We start from the raw sequence: 15,841 nt of genomic DNA on the forward strand, positions 1-15,841 counted from the left end.
TTAGTTTGGTTAGCTCTTCTCACTTCTGCATAAGGAAAATAGGTGGGTTATGACTCTTCCTCAACTCTTCCATAGTAGCTTGGGTGTTTCAGAATTCTTCGAAGGAGGTCAAAACTTTTTTTATTTCTTCCTCAATTGTTAGCACTTTCTTTTCAAAAATCATCGAATTCCTTGCTTGCCAGAGTTGATTTAGTAAGGTAGAAAAAAGGCCCTGTTCTTTCATCTGAAACTTACCCAGAATCTCTGTAATCTATCCTTTCACATTAATTTCTCTATTTTTTTAGACCTTAAATTGAATGGTGATGCAAACCAGAAACGCCTTGCAAAATCGCAGTGTTTGAAGATGTGTTCTTTCGTCTCCTCTCCTACCCAGCATCTCTCACAAATTGGTGGGCATTCAATTCCTCTGCGCCTTAGGTTCTTCATAGTTGGGAGGGATTTATGCATCAGTCTCCACAGAAAATTTAGTGTTCTTGGGGGGCTTTAATCTTCCAAATCTGTTTTCAGGTACCTTCCTCTCTCTATTCTTCTTGCCAATTTGTTGATTGATTCCTGTTTTGTGCTTTAATTTCGTGGTATGCTAGCTTTACTCTAAACAGTACATCTTTTACCTTTTTCCAAATGAACTTGTCTGTTTGCTCTGATTTGAAAATTGGGATCTCTAGGATTTGTTTTGCTTCGAAAGGTAGGAAGACTTAGTTTATCAGCTCTGTATTCCATTCTTTTTCCTCTTCCTTCAGAAGCTCCTTTACTTTAGTATTCTTGTCTAGAGATAGTGGGTTGGGAGACCATACTTTTGAACCGTTCTGTTTGGGTAGCCAGGGATCTTTCCAAACTTTAATCTCTTTACCATTACCTACCTTCCAGAAACCACCCATTTCTAGCACACCTTTTGCTTGCCATATACTTCTCCACGTGAAACTGGGAGTGAACCCCAAATCTGCATTCAAAAAGGTTTTTCGATTGTAGTATTTTTTTCTCATGGTTCTTGTGGCCAGAGATTTTGAGTTCCGAATGAGTCTCCACCCCTGTTTAGCTAGGAGAGCTGAATTAAAAGCCTCAATGTCTCGAAAGCCTAATCCACCACTTTGTTTTGGATTACAGAGTTTTTTTCACTTTACCCAATGTATCTTTCTCTCTTCACTCTTCGAGCCCCAGTAAAACTTACTAATCATAGATGTGATGTGTTGACATAGGCTAGTTGGTAACCTAAAACACCCCATGATGTAAGTTGGAATTGATTGAACCATCGCTTTTATGAGCACTTCCTTCCCAGCCTTTGATAGAAACTATTCCTTCCACCCTTTGAGCTTTTTTCACACCCTCTCTTGGACGTACTCGAAGACTTGTTTCTTGAATTTTTCAACGAAAGTCGATAGCCCCAGATACTTTGATTGCCTTTCAACATCCTTTACTCCTAACCGTTCTTGGATCAGCCTTTGTCTGATAGTAGGTACATTTCGCCTAAAAGACAGCTCTGATTTTTCCATATTAATACGTTATCCCGAGGCTTGTTGGAATCTGACCAGCACTTCCTTTGTTGCTTGGATGTCCTGGTCCGTTGCTCTAGTAAAGAGTATACTATCATCTGCAAAGAAGAGATGGTTTATCTCTGACCCGGTTCTAGAGATCTTGATCCCGTGAATTATTTTGCTCTCTTGCGCCTTCATGAGGTTGCCCGATAGCACTTCGGCACAAATAATGAAGAGGTACGGGGAAAGGGGGTCTCCTTGTCTCAATCCTTTCGAGCGTTTGAAAGGTTTCGATGGGGCTCCATTCAGCAGCACTGAGAAGGAGGTTGTACTGACACAATTCCAGATTGTTTGCACCCATCTATTTAAAAAACCCATTGAAATTAACATCTCTCTTAGAAAAATCCACTCGACTCTATCGTACGCTTTCTCCATATCGAACTTTAGACCTACATAACATTTTCTTCTCCCTGTCTTCTTTTTTATGTAGTGAAAAATTTTAAAGGCAGTCAGATTATTATCTGTAATTAGTCTATCCGAGACAAAGGCACTTTGATTTTCATATAATAATAATAGTTACTTGGAGGTGAAAGCAATAAGCTTTTATGAGCATTATTTATTATTTAAACTCCTTATATTACTATCTTATATTACATAGTATTATATGTTTATATTCTCTGAGACATAATTACAATATGAGAAATGTTAGAAAGTTAATATCTTTATCATATTAGTCAATACTTGGTCATCAATATTTTATTCTTATATTATTAAAATTTAAGATTTAAAATTTTAAATTTAATTTATTGTTTAAAATTTAGACTGTTAGATAAATATTGATAAAAAATAATAAATTTTATTCACCATACAACATTGTTCATATAATATTACATAGAATTGGGAAAAACCCATTATTGTATCGTTATTTTGGATTGTATGATTGAGTTTTGGACTCTTGGTTGAACAACATATACATGTATAGTTTTCAACTTTTCATGCTGTAGAGAATAGAAAAAAGCATATTATATTGTTGATGAAAATGAAGAACAACGAAGAACTTTTGATGAAGGTGATGAGTTGATGCATTTGATCATCTTCTTAATTCATGGATCGTTTAAAACTCTGTGGCGATACTCTCCCAGAGCCCATATAGGAAATATGTTTCGATACGATGCATAGGTCAAGGCACAGTTCCTAAAATATACTCCTACAATATCCTGTATTTTTTTAGAGTAATAAAAAAAATGTACATTAGTGAAACATATATAATTACTAAATCCATTAGGTATTATTATGAAGAATTATATTACCTGTTCTGGAAAGTCTCCATCTTCCATTTGTGAATTGATTAGTACCTTCATTCCACGGTGTATGGGCGTAGCATCTATCTCAGCCTTTATTTTATTCATAAAAATTTTAATAATTAGCCCAGTAGCGTGTACTATAATTACATAAATAAAGAACGATTGTATTTGGTAATTACTTTAGCTAGTGTACTTCAATTTTTCCACCTTGACAAGACCATTGCAATTTGTAGGATCTCTATCCAAAAGACTCAAGAACTTAAAATATGTAATTAAAATATGTAATGGAAAAATTTATATTTGCCTACTTATTACCTGTCCTGCGGCAATTAGAGATAATAAAGCCCATGATGTTTGAATTATATTTGCACGGTTGTCTTCTAGATTTGTATACACCTATTTGACAAAAATAAAAATAAAAAATAAAAAGTAGCAAAATACCTTGAGTATACAATAACTTTGATGTGTGCATGTATGTTTTTTTTAGATCATTCGTATAGACTTGATCCAAAACATGAGAGAAATAATATCCTTTAAGGAAAAGTTTAGGGGCAGCAACTTTGTTAAATTTTGGCCAACATGTAACCAGCAAAGGAAAGTGAGTCATTGGATGAAATCTCACACCAATTTCACACCATTAAAACCATCATTGATGGCTATTTGATGGCTACAAATCACAAAAATTGCTGGCCCCTTAGCATTCCTCATTTTTTAATTTGTAGTTCATCTTTTTCGATATTGCCATCAAAGACAAACACAAATCACAAGTTTCATCAAATAATTGTAAAATGGATAATTACATGTGTTACCTTGTTTTGGCTTGACAAGTAACTTTCACCCCAACCACCATTAGGAAGTTGTTTTGACAACAAAAATTGACATGCTTTGCGCAATGAAGGACAGTTATGGTAGTTCTTTCCAACGGTTTTTAGTGCCTCTACAGCAAACCATGTGCCATATGTATAGCAAACCCCCCAACAACCATACCTATATATATATACATAAGTGCCTCTCATCAATTGTAATTATATATGTGTAAGTTAGTAAAACCTAGCTACAATAATTGCAAAGTAAACATAGAATAGGGTGTAATTTTGCACAAGGTAAAGTAGCTCTTTATCTAATTTTTTATTTTGTTAAAATCTGAGGACAACAAAACAAGAAGGACGACACATAAAACATAGTCTAGTAGTTAATTACCATGAGCCATCAGGATTTTGTGTGTCTTCAATGTATTGGATTGCTTTGGAAATACAATTATCTATTTCCTTTCTTCTATGATTCGGATATAGCTTTTTAAATAGAACCAGGGCTTGCACTGCCGATGATGTGCACTCCACATAACTATTATATTTCACCATATGGAACACAATTAATTAAGTGGCAAAATTAACCGTTCAGCATGATGCAATAGCAGTTGAAAAATACGAAATATATATCTTACTCCTTCTCAGTGAGGCAGTCCTCAAAAAACTCTGTTGGATTGAATTTCTGTCCGTGACAAATCAAATTTTTTTAGAAACGGGAACAAAAATAATATATGCATGTGTAATAAAAATTTCACATTGGCTTTGTAGAGTTATTGTATATAATTTTTTTCTTTTTTTATTTATTTTATATGTTTTTATTAATTTAGAATCAACAATAATCAAATTCTAATTTTTTAATAATAAAATTTTTAATGTTATAAAATTATTCATTCTAAAAATTAATAAAAAAAATATAAACAATTTATTTTATTAACTTAAATTTTTTAAATAAATAGTTTCTTTGATATATCATACCTCTAGCCAATTATAGGCTCTTCGAGATTCCCAAGCTGAGAATCCGCCGCTACTGCTCTGTATTAAAATGGGATATAACATATAAGATATCAAAAATGTTTAATAATCAAAATAAATTAGTCAAAAACAATCAAAATTTGCAATAATAATGAATACGAAATAAAATAAGTTCTGAATTTTTTTTGTCTCTCTAACATTACCATAAGATATATACATGTGCATCTAATAACTATAAAACTCAAAATTGGGAATTTAATGGTATAAAAATTTTACTTAGACCTTGTTAATTATATATTGATTTTAGTATGGGATCTATATATGCATCTAAACAACAATAAAGCTCCATTTACTTATTACATGTTCATGTAATTGCCAAGGGATTCCATCAATACGAGGGAATCGATTTCCAACAAGTTTTTAGCCTTGTTATACAGCCTACCACAGTTAAAATTTTTTGTCAATAGCCTTATTTAAAGGTTGGTTGATTAAGTAACTTGATTTCAATAATAGTTTTTTGGACGGGGACTTTCGTTAAATTATTTTTATAGAATAACCTTTTGATTTTATTTAAGGTTCTGGAAATTGGTTTGTAAATTAAATAAGAATTTGTATGGTTTAAAACAAGCTCTATGTGAACGGTTTTTGAAACTCAGTTCAATTTAAAAAAAAATTGATTTTAAAAGTATTAAATTTGACACATTTTCTTTTGTGAAAATACACACCTACATTTATCTTTTTATGAAAGTGTCATGGGACTAATAGATTTTGTGATTTGTAGCCATAAATTAGTTATCATTAGTGTTTTTATGAGTGGTGCAGTTCATATGCCAACTCTTATGATTAGATCTCTTTAATTACTCTATGTAGGTTCAGAAAATTCTGAAGATCCTATTTTATATTGATATGAGTAGATGCTTTATAGTATATCACCATCACAAGTTCTGATCTCTCATTTGTTGTTTGTAAGATCCTATTCATATTTTCTTGGCACTAAATTGATTTTTTGGCGATGCAACAAACAAACTACCATTAATAGATCAAGAACAGAAGAAGAGTTTAGAAGCCTAGCTATGTGTAATACTAGTTGAGTCTGTTTTAGTCTTTTGGTTAGTTTTCAGTTAGAGTTATTTATGCTAAAATTGGAAAAGAGTCTGTTAAGTTAATTTTGACTGCATTACAGTGTTGAATTAATCAATGCAAATTCTTGTATCATTTCTTGAGTGCCTAAGGCTTATATATTTGGCCCTTCACTCATGCAAATTAAAGCTAACTCACTGTAATTCACCAATTAATTCTGAATTCTCAATACAGATTGCACAAATTCTCTTCGTTTCTATGCTAACTTTCTGCATTTTCTAAGATTCGTTCATAGATATTAGAGATATAACTATTCATGTATCTCTTCCTATTAACTTAAGTTTTTCGAAGAAGTAGTATCATGACATGATATCAAAGCGACAGAACCTGGCTTATCTCTGTTCTTTATTTCTTCAAGAACACTATTAATGAGGATCTAAATTATTAGAAAGAAATACCTGGAGAGAGAGAACTACATTAACAGCATCATAGAATCTCTCTGTCTCCATGGCTTCCCCAACAAGATTTGTTGGCATTTTTGACAATAGGAGTGTAACCTACAAATTAATGTTGTCAAACTTTCAAAAAAAAAAAAAATCTAAATAATGGATATCTATTTTAGACCAATTTTTGTTTTGAAAATTAAACAGTTATTTAAAATTAGAAGTAGAAACCAAGAGATATAGGGAAACCTTTAATCCCTCGGCTGTGCAATCAGAGACGGTCAAACCTTGATCTGCCATGGAAATGGTCCATGCTCCTTTTGAAGTTTGTCTAAACATTGCCATGTAGTCTCCACTTGGGTTTTCACGAACCTTAAAGATAAATAATATTCAACTCTCATTTCACACTAATTACTAATTAGCATTGCTTCAAAAATATAAGTATAATCCTTTCCATTATCTATGTTTAGATATTTATATAATCCTTTCCATTGATCTTTGAAGCAAATTGATTGAAACATTTTTTTTATTATTTATCATGTCAGGTTAGGACTTATTGTGTGTTAGTTATAATGGTCTAGGCCAATTTTCCGTCAACTTTGTTAACTAAGCAACTGATGGAGACTAATATTAACAAGAATTTAAAATTTTAAAAGTTGTATGAAAATATCGTAATAATTTAAAATTGTCCTATAGCAAAAAATTATAACATAAATTAGTATTTTAGCGACGATTTCAAACTGTTGCAAAATATAAAAAATACTTCAATAAATATTACAAATTAGCAATGGTTCAATACATCAAAAACCATCGCAAATTACTTAGCATCACTTTTACCCGCAGTTGTCTAAACCCTTTACTAAGTGCACTAGTGATGCTCAAATTGACTATAGTTTTAATCGTTGCAAAAAATTTTACACTAAACAATAAACAAGTCATCGCAAAAATACTTTTTAGCATAGTGAGAGTGGTCTATAATAAGATATTTAGGTTTAATGTTTTAACAGTTAATTTCATTGTCGTCGTTATAACAATATAAAAAATTGAAATCACATATTATTAATAATTAATTACTACCTGGGATGCCTTTATAAAATCATGTGCTTTCTTAAGTGTAGGTCCATACTCTTCGTTCATATTGCAAGCAAGAATTGCCTGTATAGCAAAATTTGCATTCCAGGCTTGAGCACCAACACCCTTCATTCAAATTCATCAATAAACCAAAAGTTACAGTAATTAGTACTAATTAATAATCAAAATAATACTACTATATATTCATAAATATTAAATAGACCAATTCATTACATGTGTCAATCAAACTCTAAGAAATTAGTTAGTTATATATTTAGATCACTCTAAAGTAATAGCTCAATTATTCATACCATGAAATCACCAAATTAAATTTTTGGAATTTTCTTTTTTATGCATGAAAGAAATAATTTTATTAATTTGATATAAGAGTTTAATTCTGATGCACTGACAGTGTAAAATATTTTTTTTCGAAGAAAGGGAGCTCAACACACTAACGTGGAGCATGAGGAACAATACAAAAGTAAACAAGACAATAAATACAGAACGAACATAATATAATCCGATATCATCTCCGGCATTGCCATCAACAACCAAACGGATCAACACCACGCCATTTTCTGTAACTCAAAAACGACTTATTCTTGATACCCTCAACACCTGTCTCAGAGTTTTGGAATATTCTGCTATTCCGTTCCAGCCAAATGTTCCAGACAACTGACAGTGTAAAATATTATATATAATCGTGTAATCACAACCGATTTCTTAGATAACCATTCACATGATTAATATAAAAGGTAATTATTACTTTTGCTAATATGATATTATATGATTGGATGCACGTGTAAAACGCACGTGTAAAATAGTTTTACACTGACAATACATCAAAATTAAATTCTAAGATATTAAGAAAAAAAAAATGCAAACCTGAATTTTCAAACCATCTTCAGCAATCCAAAAATAATCAGGAACACGAGCTAAATGATGTTTATATGCCTTTGAGTTGGGATCATCAACCCAACATGCCATCATACACAAAACCTTCCATTTCCAATTCGTAATGAATAATAAGTAAATGTGCCTATGGATCAAAATATAAACAAATTCAATGATTTAGTAACGACTAATTTAATCTAATTATTTATATATACCTTGTCTACAACTCCAAATGAAAGGTAATTTGTATTCTCACTATCATAATATACATAATTAATTGAGCTGTGTAGTGCCTTTTCTCTAAGCTTAGTAAATGGCCAGCACTTCAACAAAGGCTCCCCAATGTGATAAAGAAATTCCCATAAGATATCTTGCATTATAGGGTGCGGATAATAGAGATCTTCCTGAAATTGAATAGCCGTTTCAGTAATTATTATTTCAGATTATTTAAACTTATCATGAGTTGTCTCACTTATGTATCTTTTACTACTAGATCAAATCTGGCATTTAAAAAATTAGTTAGAATAATGTTGAAATTTTTCTTTTGTTTATTTAAAAAAAATTTAAGAATTAGCAATTTTAATTTATATTTATCAGTACTTTTAGTCAACAGTAGTCCAACTTCATATTTTTAATTGATATTTTTAAATATTATTAATTAATTATTGATAAAAAATAATAAATTATGTTAATTCTGTAGCATTATCATATTTTAAATTTTAGATTCTAAATCATAAATCTTTAACTATAAATTTTACATCATAAACCTGAACTCTAAAATTGCTAAATGTTAGTTAATTTCCTAAACTTTTTCAATCATCAGTTATGGGAACTGGAAAAAAAATATATATTTTTCGCATCTTCATATAAATTTGTATAAATAATTATTTTATATTAAATATAATGATGATTAGATGCTTATTTTCTCAGAATATCTTTTTCTCATTTGAGGGGATTAATAAAGAATTATATTATGTGTATACTAAAATCAGCCACCAATATAAAATATATGTTAAAATATAAATATATATTGAAAATAAATTAAACCATACATGTATTTATATACAAATACATTAGTGGCTGATTTTAGTGGCTGATTTTAATATGGAAAATACTATTTGCACACTAAAATCAGCCACTAAAATTAGCCACCAATGTATTTGTGTATAAATTTATGTGTGGTTTACTTTATTTTTAATGTGTAGTTATATTCTAATATATATTTTATACTAATGACTAACTTTAGTAGCTAATTTTAGTGTACTAATAGTATAACTCTTTCAATATACAAATAGCAATTTTGTTAATGAATATAAAGATTGCCTTAACCTTAGCAACATTGTTTCGAGCATTGTTCCAGTTGATTTCATGATATGGCTCATTGTACATCTCCTTTCTTAAAGATCTGACTAAGCCGGTGATAGGACCCACAAATTTCTTTCCATAAACATATGACATCGCCATATAAACCAACCGACAATAGGGCATGATCTTTCCTGCCATTTGTTTAATAAGGACAAGATTAAGAAATTATATAATTAAATGGTTCCTTAAAGAAATTGAAAATGATTATGAACCTGGATGAAAAGGGGTGGATCTAGGTAGAAGCCATAGCTCCGGTGGAAGTGGATTGCACCCTGACCACTCATAAACTCCAAGTACCTTTAGATAAAATAATATATTTTCATCTTAATAATAATGATCAAACCTCCTAAAATTGTTCTTAATCATATTTATTATTTTTAAAATTCTAAACAAGAAACTATTTAAATGCATTCAATATCTTAAAAAAAACTCACGTATTTTCTTTTTGAATTTAGAGATTAGGAAAATTATTAGAGAATGACTATTTATATTATGAAGATATATAAATCATGTTTAATTTGGACATACACTTGTTTATTTGGATGCACAATATCAATTAAGAAACTCTAGCAATTATAAAAGGATTAAATATAACAGAAAATTATTTTATTTGACCTATAATAGGTTTCATTTTTATTTTTATATGTATATTCATAAATAAAAAGAGTTATATATATAGTGTATCTTAATACATTAATTTATGAATATATCATATAAACAGAAACTATGTAATTATAATAATTTAGTGATGCTCAATAAAAATATAAATCAAAGATACTAATAACATAATTGATGTACTTAATTACCGAGACCCAGAACTTTCCCCATGATGGAACAGCTACTAAGCCACCATGGTCAAGAATCCATTTTCTGGCTCTGGCCATTGGCATGTTTTGATTATCTTCAAGTTCTTCTCCAAGTATTCTTAATGCAATGTAACTCAATGCTGATCCAAACATTGTGCTGTGTCCCTCTATATGGAACCCCCAACCACCATCTTTGTTCTGTCTCATTCATTATCATGGAAAAATTCCAACCAAATAACAGAAGTTAACACTGTTCAACAAGGCCTTAGCTTGTGTAGAAGCAGAATGTAACATGTTTACTATACTCTTCTCACAAGTTGGGTCAAGAAATAAATAAAAAAAAATAGAAGTCTTGGTTGTCTAATACAATCAGGTTAAGAACTAATTCGTTGCGGATCAAAATTTTATTTAAAGGTTTGTCGTCAGCCAACAGATTACTACATACACAAAGCAGAATTCGAATCTCCTAACACTTATTTTAACGAACTAGTAAATTAATAAGTAATTATCACAAAACCAAGTTAGTTAGTTAAACGGTTTAATTGTTAGAGAAAATAACAAATAGATCCTGACCTTTTGTTTCACGGATATATTCGTCCCTGACCATTGAAAAATACTTTTAAGTCCCTGACCTTCATAAAACTTGGACGGATCAGTCCCTGACAGAGGCATTTAGGATCAGTCCCTGATGGAGACATTTGGACGAAGGGACTGATCCGTCCAAGTTTTGTGAAGGTGAGGAACTTAAAAGTATTTTTTAATGGTTAGGGACGAAAATGTCTGCGGAACAAAAGGTTAAGGACCTATTTGTCCTTTTCTCTAATTGTTATATGGTAGTATATTATTTTTATTAATGTATTGTTTATTGAAAATTATATTCATAAGTAACACTACTTTGAAGCTAGCCTTGAAGTTCTGTTTGCATATGCAGAATCCTTGAGAAATGAGAGATAATAATAATTTTTATGGCTACCTGATGATTATATAAATATCGAATAATTTCCCTCTTATGCTCAGCACCTAAAATAACATCAAGTGATCCCGTAACATACAGTTCAATTACCTGCGAAACACACCACACAATATCTAAATTGTAAAACCAAAAGAAAAGAAAGTGATCGATATTATTATTACTTACAGTGTCCATATATTAAATATTTTTATCATCTATTTAATTAGTTATTATATATATTCATATTAAGTATATACTAAAATCAATTATTAATATTACTACTCACTAATATTACACATATATTAAAAATAAATTATATAAGATAAAAGTTGAAACTCACCAAAGGCTGAATGAAAAACAAAGGGCCAGCAAAGTCAGCAGGCCAATGACCATCATGTGCTTGAATAGAAGAATAGAAAGTGAGAGATCTTCTCATTGTTGCAAGCAATGCTTCTTTTCTTATCTTCTCTTCTTCTCCCACTTTCACTGCTTCTGGTATTGGTCCACATTGGTTCTCCTTTTTCAGCTGAGAATTAAATGCACATGAATAAATATCGAAAATGTTTGGTAAGTAAAGAAAATCAACCAAAAACAGCCATAATTTACCTTATTTAACATTCATTAATTATTGCGATAATTAATGAATTCTAAATAAAACAAGTTTTGGCTATTTTTTTTTTTGTCTACCTAGCATTACCCAATAAATATATACATGAGAAATCAGCTACTAAAATTAAATTTTATATATTTATTTAAAAATATATAATAATTATTTTAGTAGTTAATTTTAGTGTATAAATAATATTTTTGATAAAAAATATATGCCATTAATACTTTTTATTAATGTTAGTAAATATTTAATTAATATTTTATTTTTATATTATTAATATTTAGTATTTAAAATTTAATACTTAGAATATAAAATATTAGTCGTCAAGTATTAACAAAAAATAATAAATTTTTGTATTAGTTATATATCATTATTCTAAATAGATACTCATCAGTAATGTTATTCACGTATTTGTGTCAAGCATTAATTAATAAGATTATTCCACTCAACAACCACACAACAACTTATAATTGAAAAATAAAAGTACGAGTATTTGGAAAGTATGCATCATCATTAATGGGATAGCCTGATAGGTTCTGCTTTATATAGACACAAAAACCTATTACTAATAAATTTAATAATCTGTCATCATCCACTCATTCATTCCTGAATAATAATTCAACGTGTTTTAACTTTTAACTAAGCATTTTCTTTATATCCGATGTATCTCGTGTGTACTTTAAATATTCTACTTTTTAAATAAGAAAAAATATGTACGTATAGTATAATCTATTTATTAAAGTTTGACTAAAGTATTTTAAACTTTTAAAATATACAATTTAGCACTCTAAAATTGTCACATAATGCGATAGGGTTTCTCTATTTGAGTTTCATCAAGAAGGTTTCTTTTCAGAAAATAAGGAAAAAATATTATTATTATTTTTAAAGTAAAAAGTTGTTACATTTAGATATATAAAATTCTTTCTTAAATTTGGAATAGTTGTTGGAATTTCTTGGTGAGTTCTTTAATGATGATTTCTATTTTGGAGGGGATGATTGTGCCTTGTTTAATTTGGTATGTTGTTCTTTCTTAATCTGTTTTGAGTGAATGGTCTTTTCTTCCACAGAAAATTTTATTATATTGCCCTTTTTTTTAAAAAAAAATCTTGAGATTTTAAAGAGACCAATAATTAAAGATATATAGGCTGTGTCTATTTAAAATATGGAGGTTATGTGAACTTGTTTGCCTGTTTACAGGTTTAAGCCGTTATAATTATTATAAAAAGAATGTTCAAATATAATGTCAAAATATCCTTTTATTTTATTTTTGAATATCCTTTTAAAGTTATGAAAAATATAATTTTTTAAAAATTTATATACAACTTCTCAAAAAAAAAAATAGTTTTATTTTTTTGTGATTTTACTTTTATTAAATTAGATTATTCAAACAAAAAAAAAACATACTTCTAAACAAAAAATAATTTTTAACTAGAATAATACAGTAATATCCAAATATACTCTTAGACTACTTCAATGAAATAAGGATGCTCTTACCCAAAAAAGTAAAAAAAAAAAAAAAGGTGCTTATACGTTAGTCAAACTTCCATATGCATAATGCATAGTTGGATTTCTGGTTTGATTTGTAAACGGTGGATCAAAATCAATTACATATTATTTAAAATTATATCATTAGTTTTTTAATTAAAAAAATTTCATAATTAATTAACATACCTGGAGTCTCATTAAGAGGTCAGAACTTTGTTTAACGGAGAATCGATTGTTGGTGAATTTTTGGCGCAATCTTTCAACTTCAGCACGTTCTTCTTCAGTTCCTGCATTTGGATCAAACTCCCAATGTTCACGTCCAATGAAATTGTTCCCAGAAATCAAATATTCTCCATCTTCAGCTATCTTCAGCTTCCACATGCTTAAATCTAACGATTATTATGTCACTGGTGAATTTAAATACACTCAAACATTAACTCATCAAAACTACGAAGAAAAATGTTATATTATTATTATTCAAGATTTCATGTAATATCTATAAATGAAATTAAAGAATGAAGCTAAACATATATGTACCAGGAGAAAAAAAGAGCCTTCAATTAAAATTAGACAGAACACCGAGAAAATAATTAATGCTCAAAAACAAAAACAGCTAAAGACATATGAATACGTGTGATTATATCATTCTAACATATAACATCCGTACAATTAGTAGTTGGGTGTTTAATTAAGAGGTATAAATTCCTGTATATGTAGGTAAGTATTATAAATCTTAGATCTCTTAAAAATAAAATTTTTAGAGAATTTACAAACGTAGTTATTACTTACTTTATGAGTTAATTTTTAGAATTCAGTTAGGCTCATTTAATTTTAATTCGAAATATCTTATTAGAATTTATTCGATTCAATATTTGTTGAATCATCCACTTAAAGTTAATTTAGACCTATTCAATTTCAATTCAAATAATAAGTATTTATAATTATTAATCACTGCTAATTATTTATTTTTGGAATATGTATGTTTGGTTTGAAATTTTTTATTTTTATTATTTTATATTTTAAGAAATATGTGTATATGAAGAAAAGTGTAAAATCATTATTTAGATTATTTATTTTATTATTTTCACTTACTTTAAATAAATTTTTAAAAATAAAAAATACTAAAAATAAAAATAATACACATTTTCAATAACCAAAATTAAAAGAGTTAATCTTATATATTATGTATGCAATTTGTCATGAGTTTTTTTTTTTTCAAAAATTTAAACCGATAAACTCAGTCAAATGAATAATTACCATCCTAACACAATTATACATAGATTTTAGTACAAAGAAAATATAGAGAGATGAGAGAAGGTGGAACTTTGACAACAAAATTAATAACTAGGTTGATGTATAAATGTTAAATAAATATGAGAGATTTACATAGAAGAATGAACGAAATGGAGATGCACAAAACAACAGTAAGAATTGAAACTCTAGGGATGAAAAAGTACCTCAAATAATAGAAAGAGATGAAGAGGTTTGACAGATTCAGAAGAAACACCTGCACAGAGTTGGAACAATTGGGAGTCAGTATCATACCTTATATATCACGTAGAACACTTTGATATTTTTGATTGCTTGATTTATAGGGTTTGAACGGTGTAGATTTCTTTAAATTAAGGGAAACAAATAGATAAACTTTTCAAGTTAAGACTAGTAGTCTACTCTTCTTAGTACTTAATTATATTTTCTAAACACTATTATCGGAGGAAGAGAGTTAAAAAGGTGTTCAAAAATGAAATAGATAGAGAAATTTTTAATAATTACATCTAAATGTACATTTTAAAAAAGATAAATTTACATTAAAATATAAAATAAATTTTATTTTTTATTAAAAATCATTATTTTATATTTACATCTGAATATAAAATAACGATTTAATTTTTATCTCACGTTAGATGCATGATATATTATTATTTATGTATTGTTTGTTGATAACTCATATCATCTATGTTGAATCACAAAAAATATAACATAATGCGGAAGCGTACCTTTACTCATAAGAGTCAGAAATTAATCAAAGAATTTGGATCTGTGGTTTTTTCGATCTTCCTCAACCAAAGCCTTCTGTATTTCTAGGTGGCTGAACTGTAACTCTTTTGATGGGGAAAGAGCAACAAAGGCAGCTTTGGTATATTGGGAACCGAAACCTGAAGGTCTATTTATATTTGAGCATGACACCCATTAAACCCTAAAGCCCAAATAAAATAGTATCTAAAGCCCAAAAGATAATATATCTAAAATCCAAAAAGATAATTATCTAAGGAACAAAAGATAATATCTGGTTTTATTCTCATTTAATTCCAAATCAAAAGTAATAATGATTTATTCAATTAGCATTTAAAATAATGAGATCATCATTATATAAGTCATTTAATTTGAAATAGCATAATTTGTGATTATAATTAATATGGGGCCTGCTACACATACAAGCAAAGAGGCCCTACAAGTTTTACAAGTTTCCAGCCCACACTTCATTAAACACGCGCACTCATCTCTCTTTGAATGGAACGTAAATTACACGCGCCCCACTCAACGGTTGCTCTTCGCAAAATAGCGCTCCTTAATGGCG

The 15,841-nt window shown here is 29.1% G+C and overlaps 1 protein-coding gene across 8 annotated transcripts; it reads right to left on the bottom strand.

The window, feature by feature from the left end:
• Positions 1-2,308: 2,308 nt before the first annotated feature.
• LOC112751374 (lupeol synthase) lies at positions 2,309-14,954 on the bottom strand. 8 transcript variants are annotated; one of them, XR_011872553.1, is made up of 19 exons: positions 14,721-14,945; positions 13,450-13,645; positions 11,509-11,694; positions 11,190-11,279; positions 10,217-10,414; positions 9,623-9,707; positions 9,375-9,541; positions 8,261-8,449; positions 8,037-8,150; positions 7,158-7,277; positions 6,330-6,452; positions 6,096-6,194; positions 4,561-4,617; positions 4,221-4,267; positions 3,977-4,120; positions 3,586-3,763; positions 2,956-3,172; positions 2,783-2,866; positions 2,309-2,689 (listed from the first exon to the last, which is right to left on the bottom strand). XR_011872553.1 is itself a non-coding variant. In XM_025800485.3 (19 exons), exons 2-19 carry the CDS (start codon positions 13,642-13,644, stop codon positions 2,576-2,578), a joined length of 2,271 nt encoding a protein of 756 aa, XP_025656270.1. In that variant the 5' UTR covers positions 13,645-13,670; positions 14,721-14,954; the 3' UTR covers positions 2,309-2,575. The 8 variants fall into 8 exon arrangements, 6 of the variants coding, with proteins under 6 accessions (XP_025656270.1, XP_029148458.1, XP_025656271.1 ...); XR_011872554.1 differs by having other exon boundaries at positions 13,450-13,652; positions 14,721-14,877; XM_025800485.3 differs by having other exon boundaries at positions 3,092-3,172; positions 13,450-13,670; positions 14,721-14,954.
• Positions 14,955-15,841: the final 887 nt, after the last annotated feature.

The sequence above is a fragment of the Arachis hypogaea genome, chromosome 15 (genome assembly GCF_003086295.3).
Source record: "Arachis hypogaea cultivar Tifrunner chromosome 15, arahy.Tifrunner.gnm2.J5K5, whole genome shotgun sequence".
NCBI classification, from domain to species: Eukaryota; Viridiplantae; Streptophyta; class Magnoliopsida; order Fabales; family Fabaceae; genus Arachis; species Arachis hypogaea.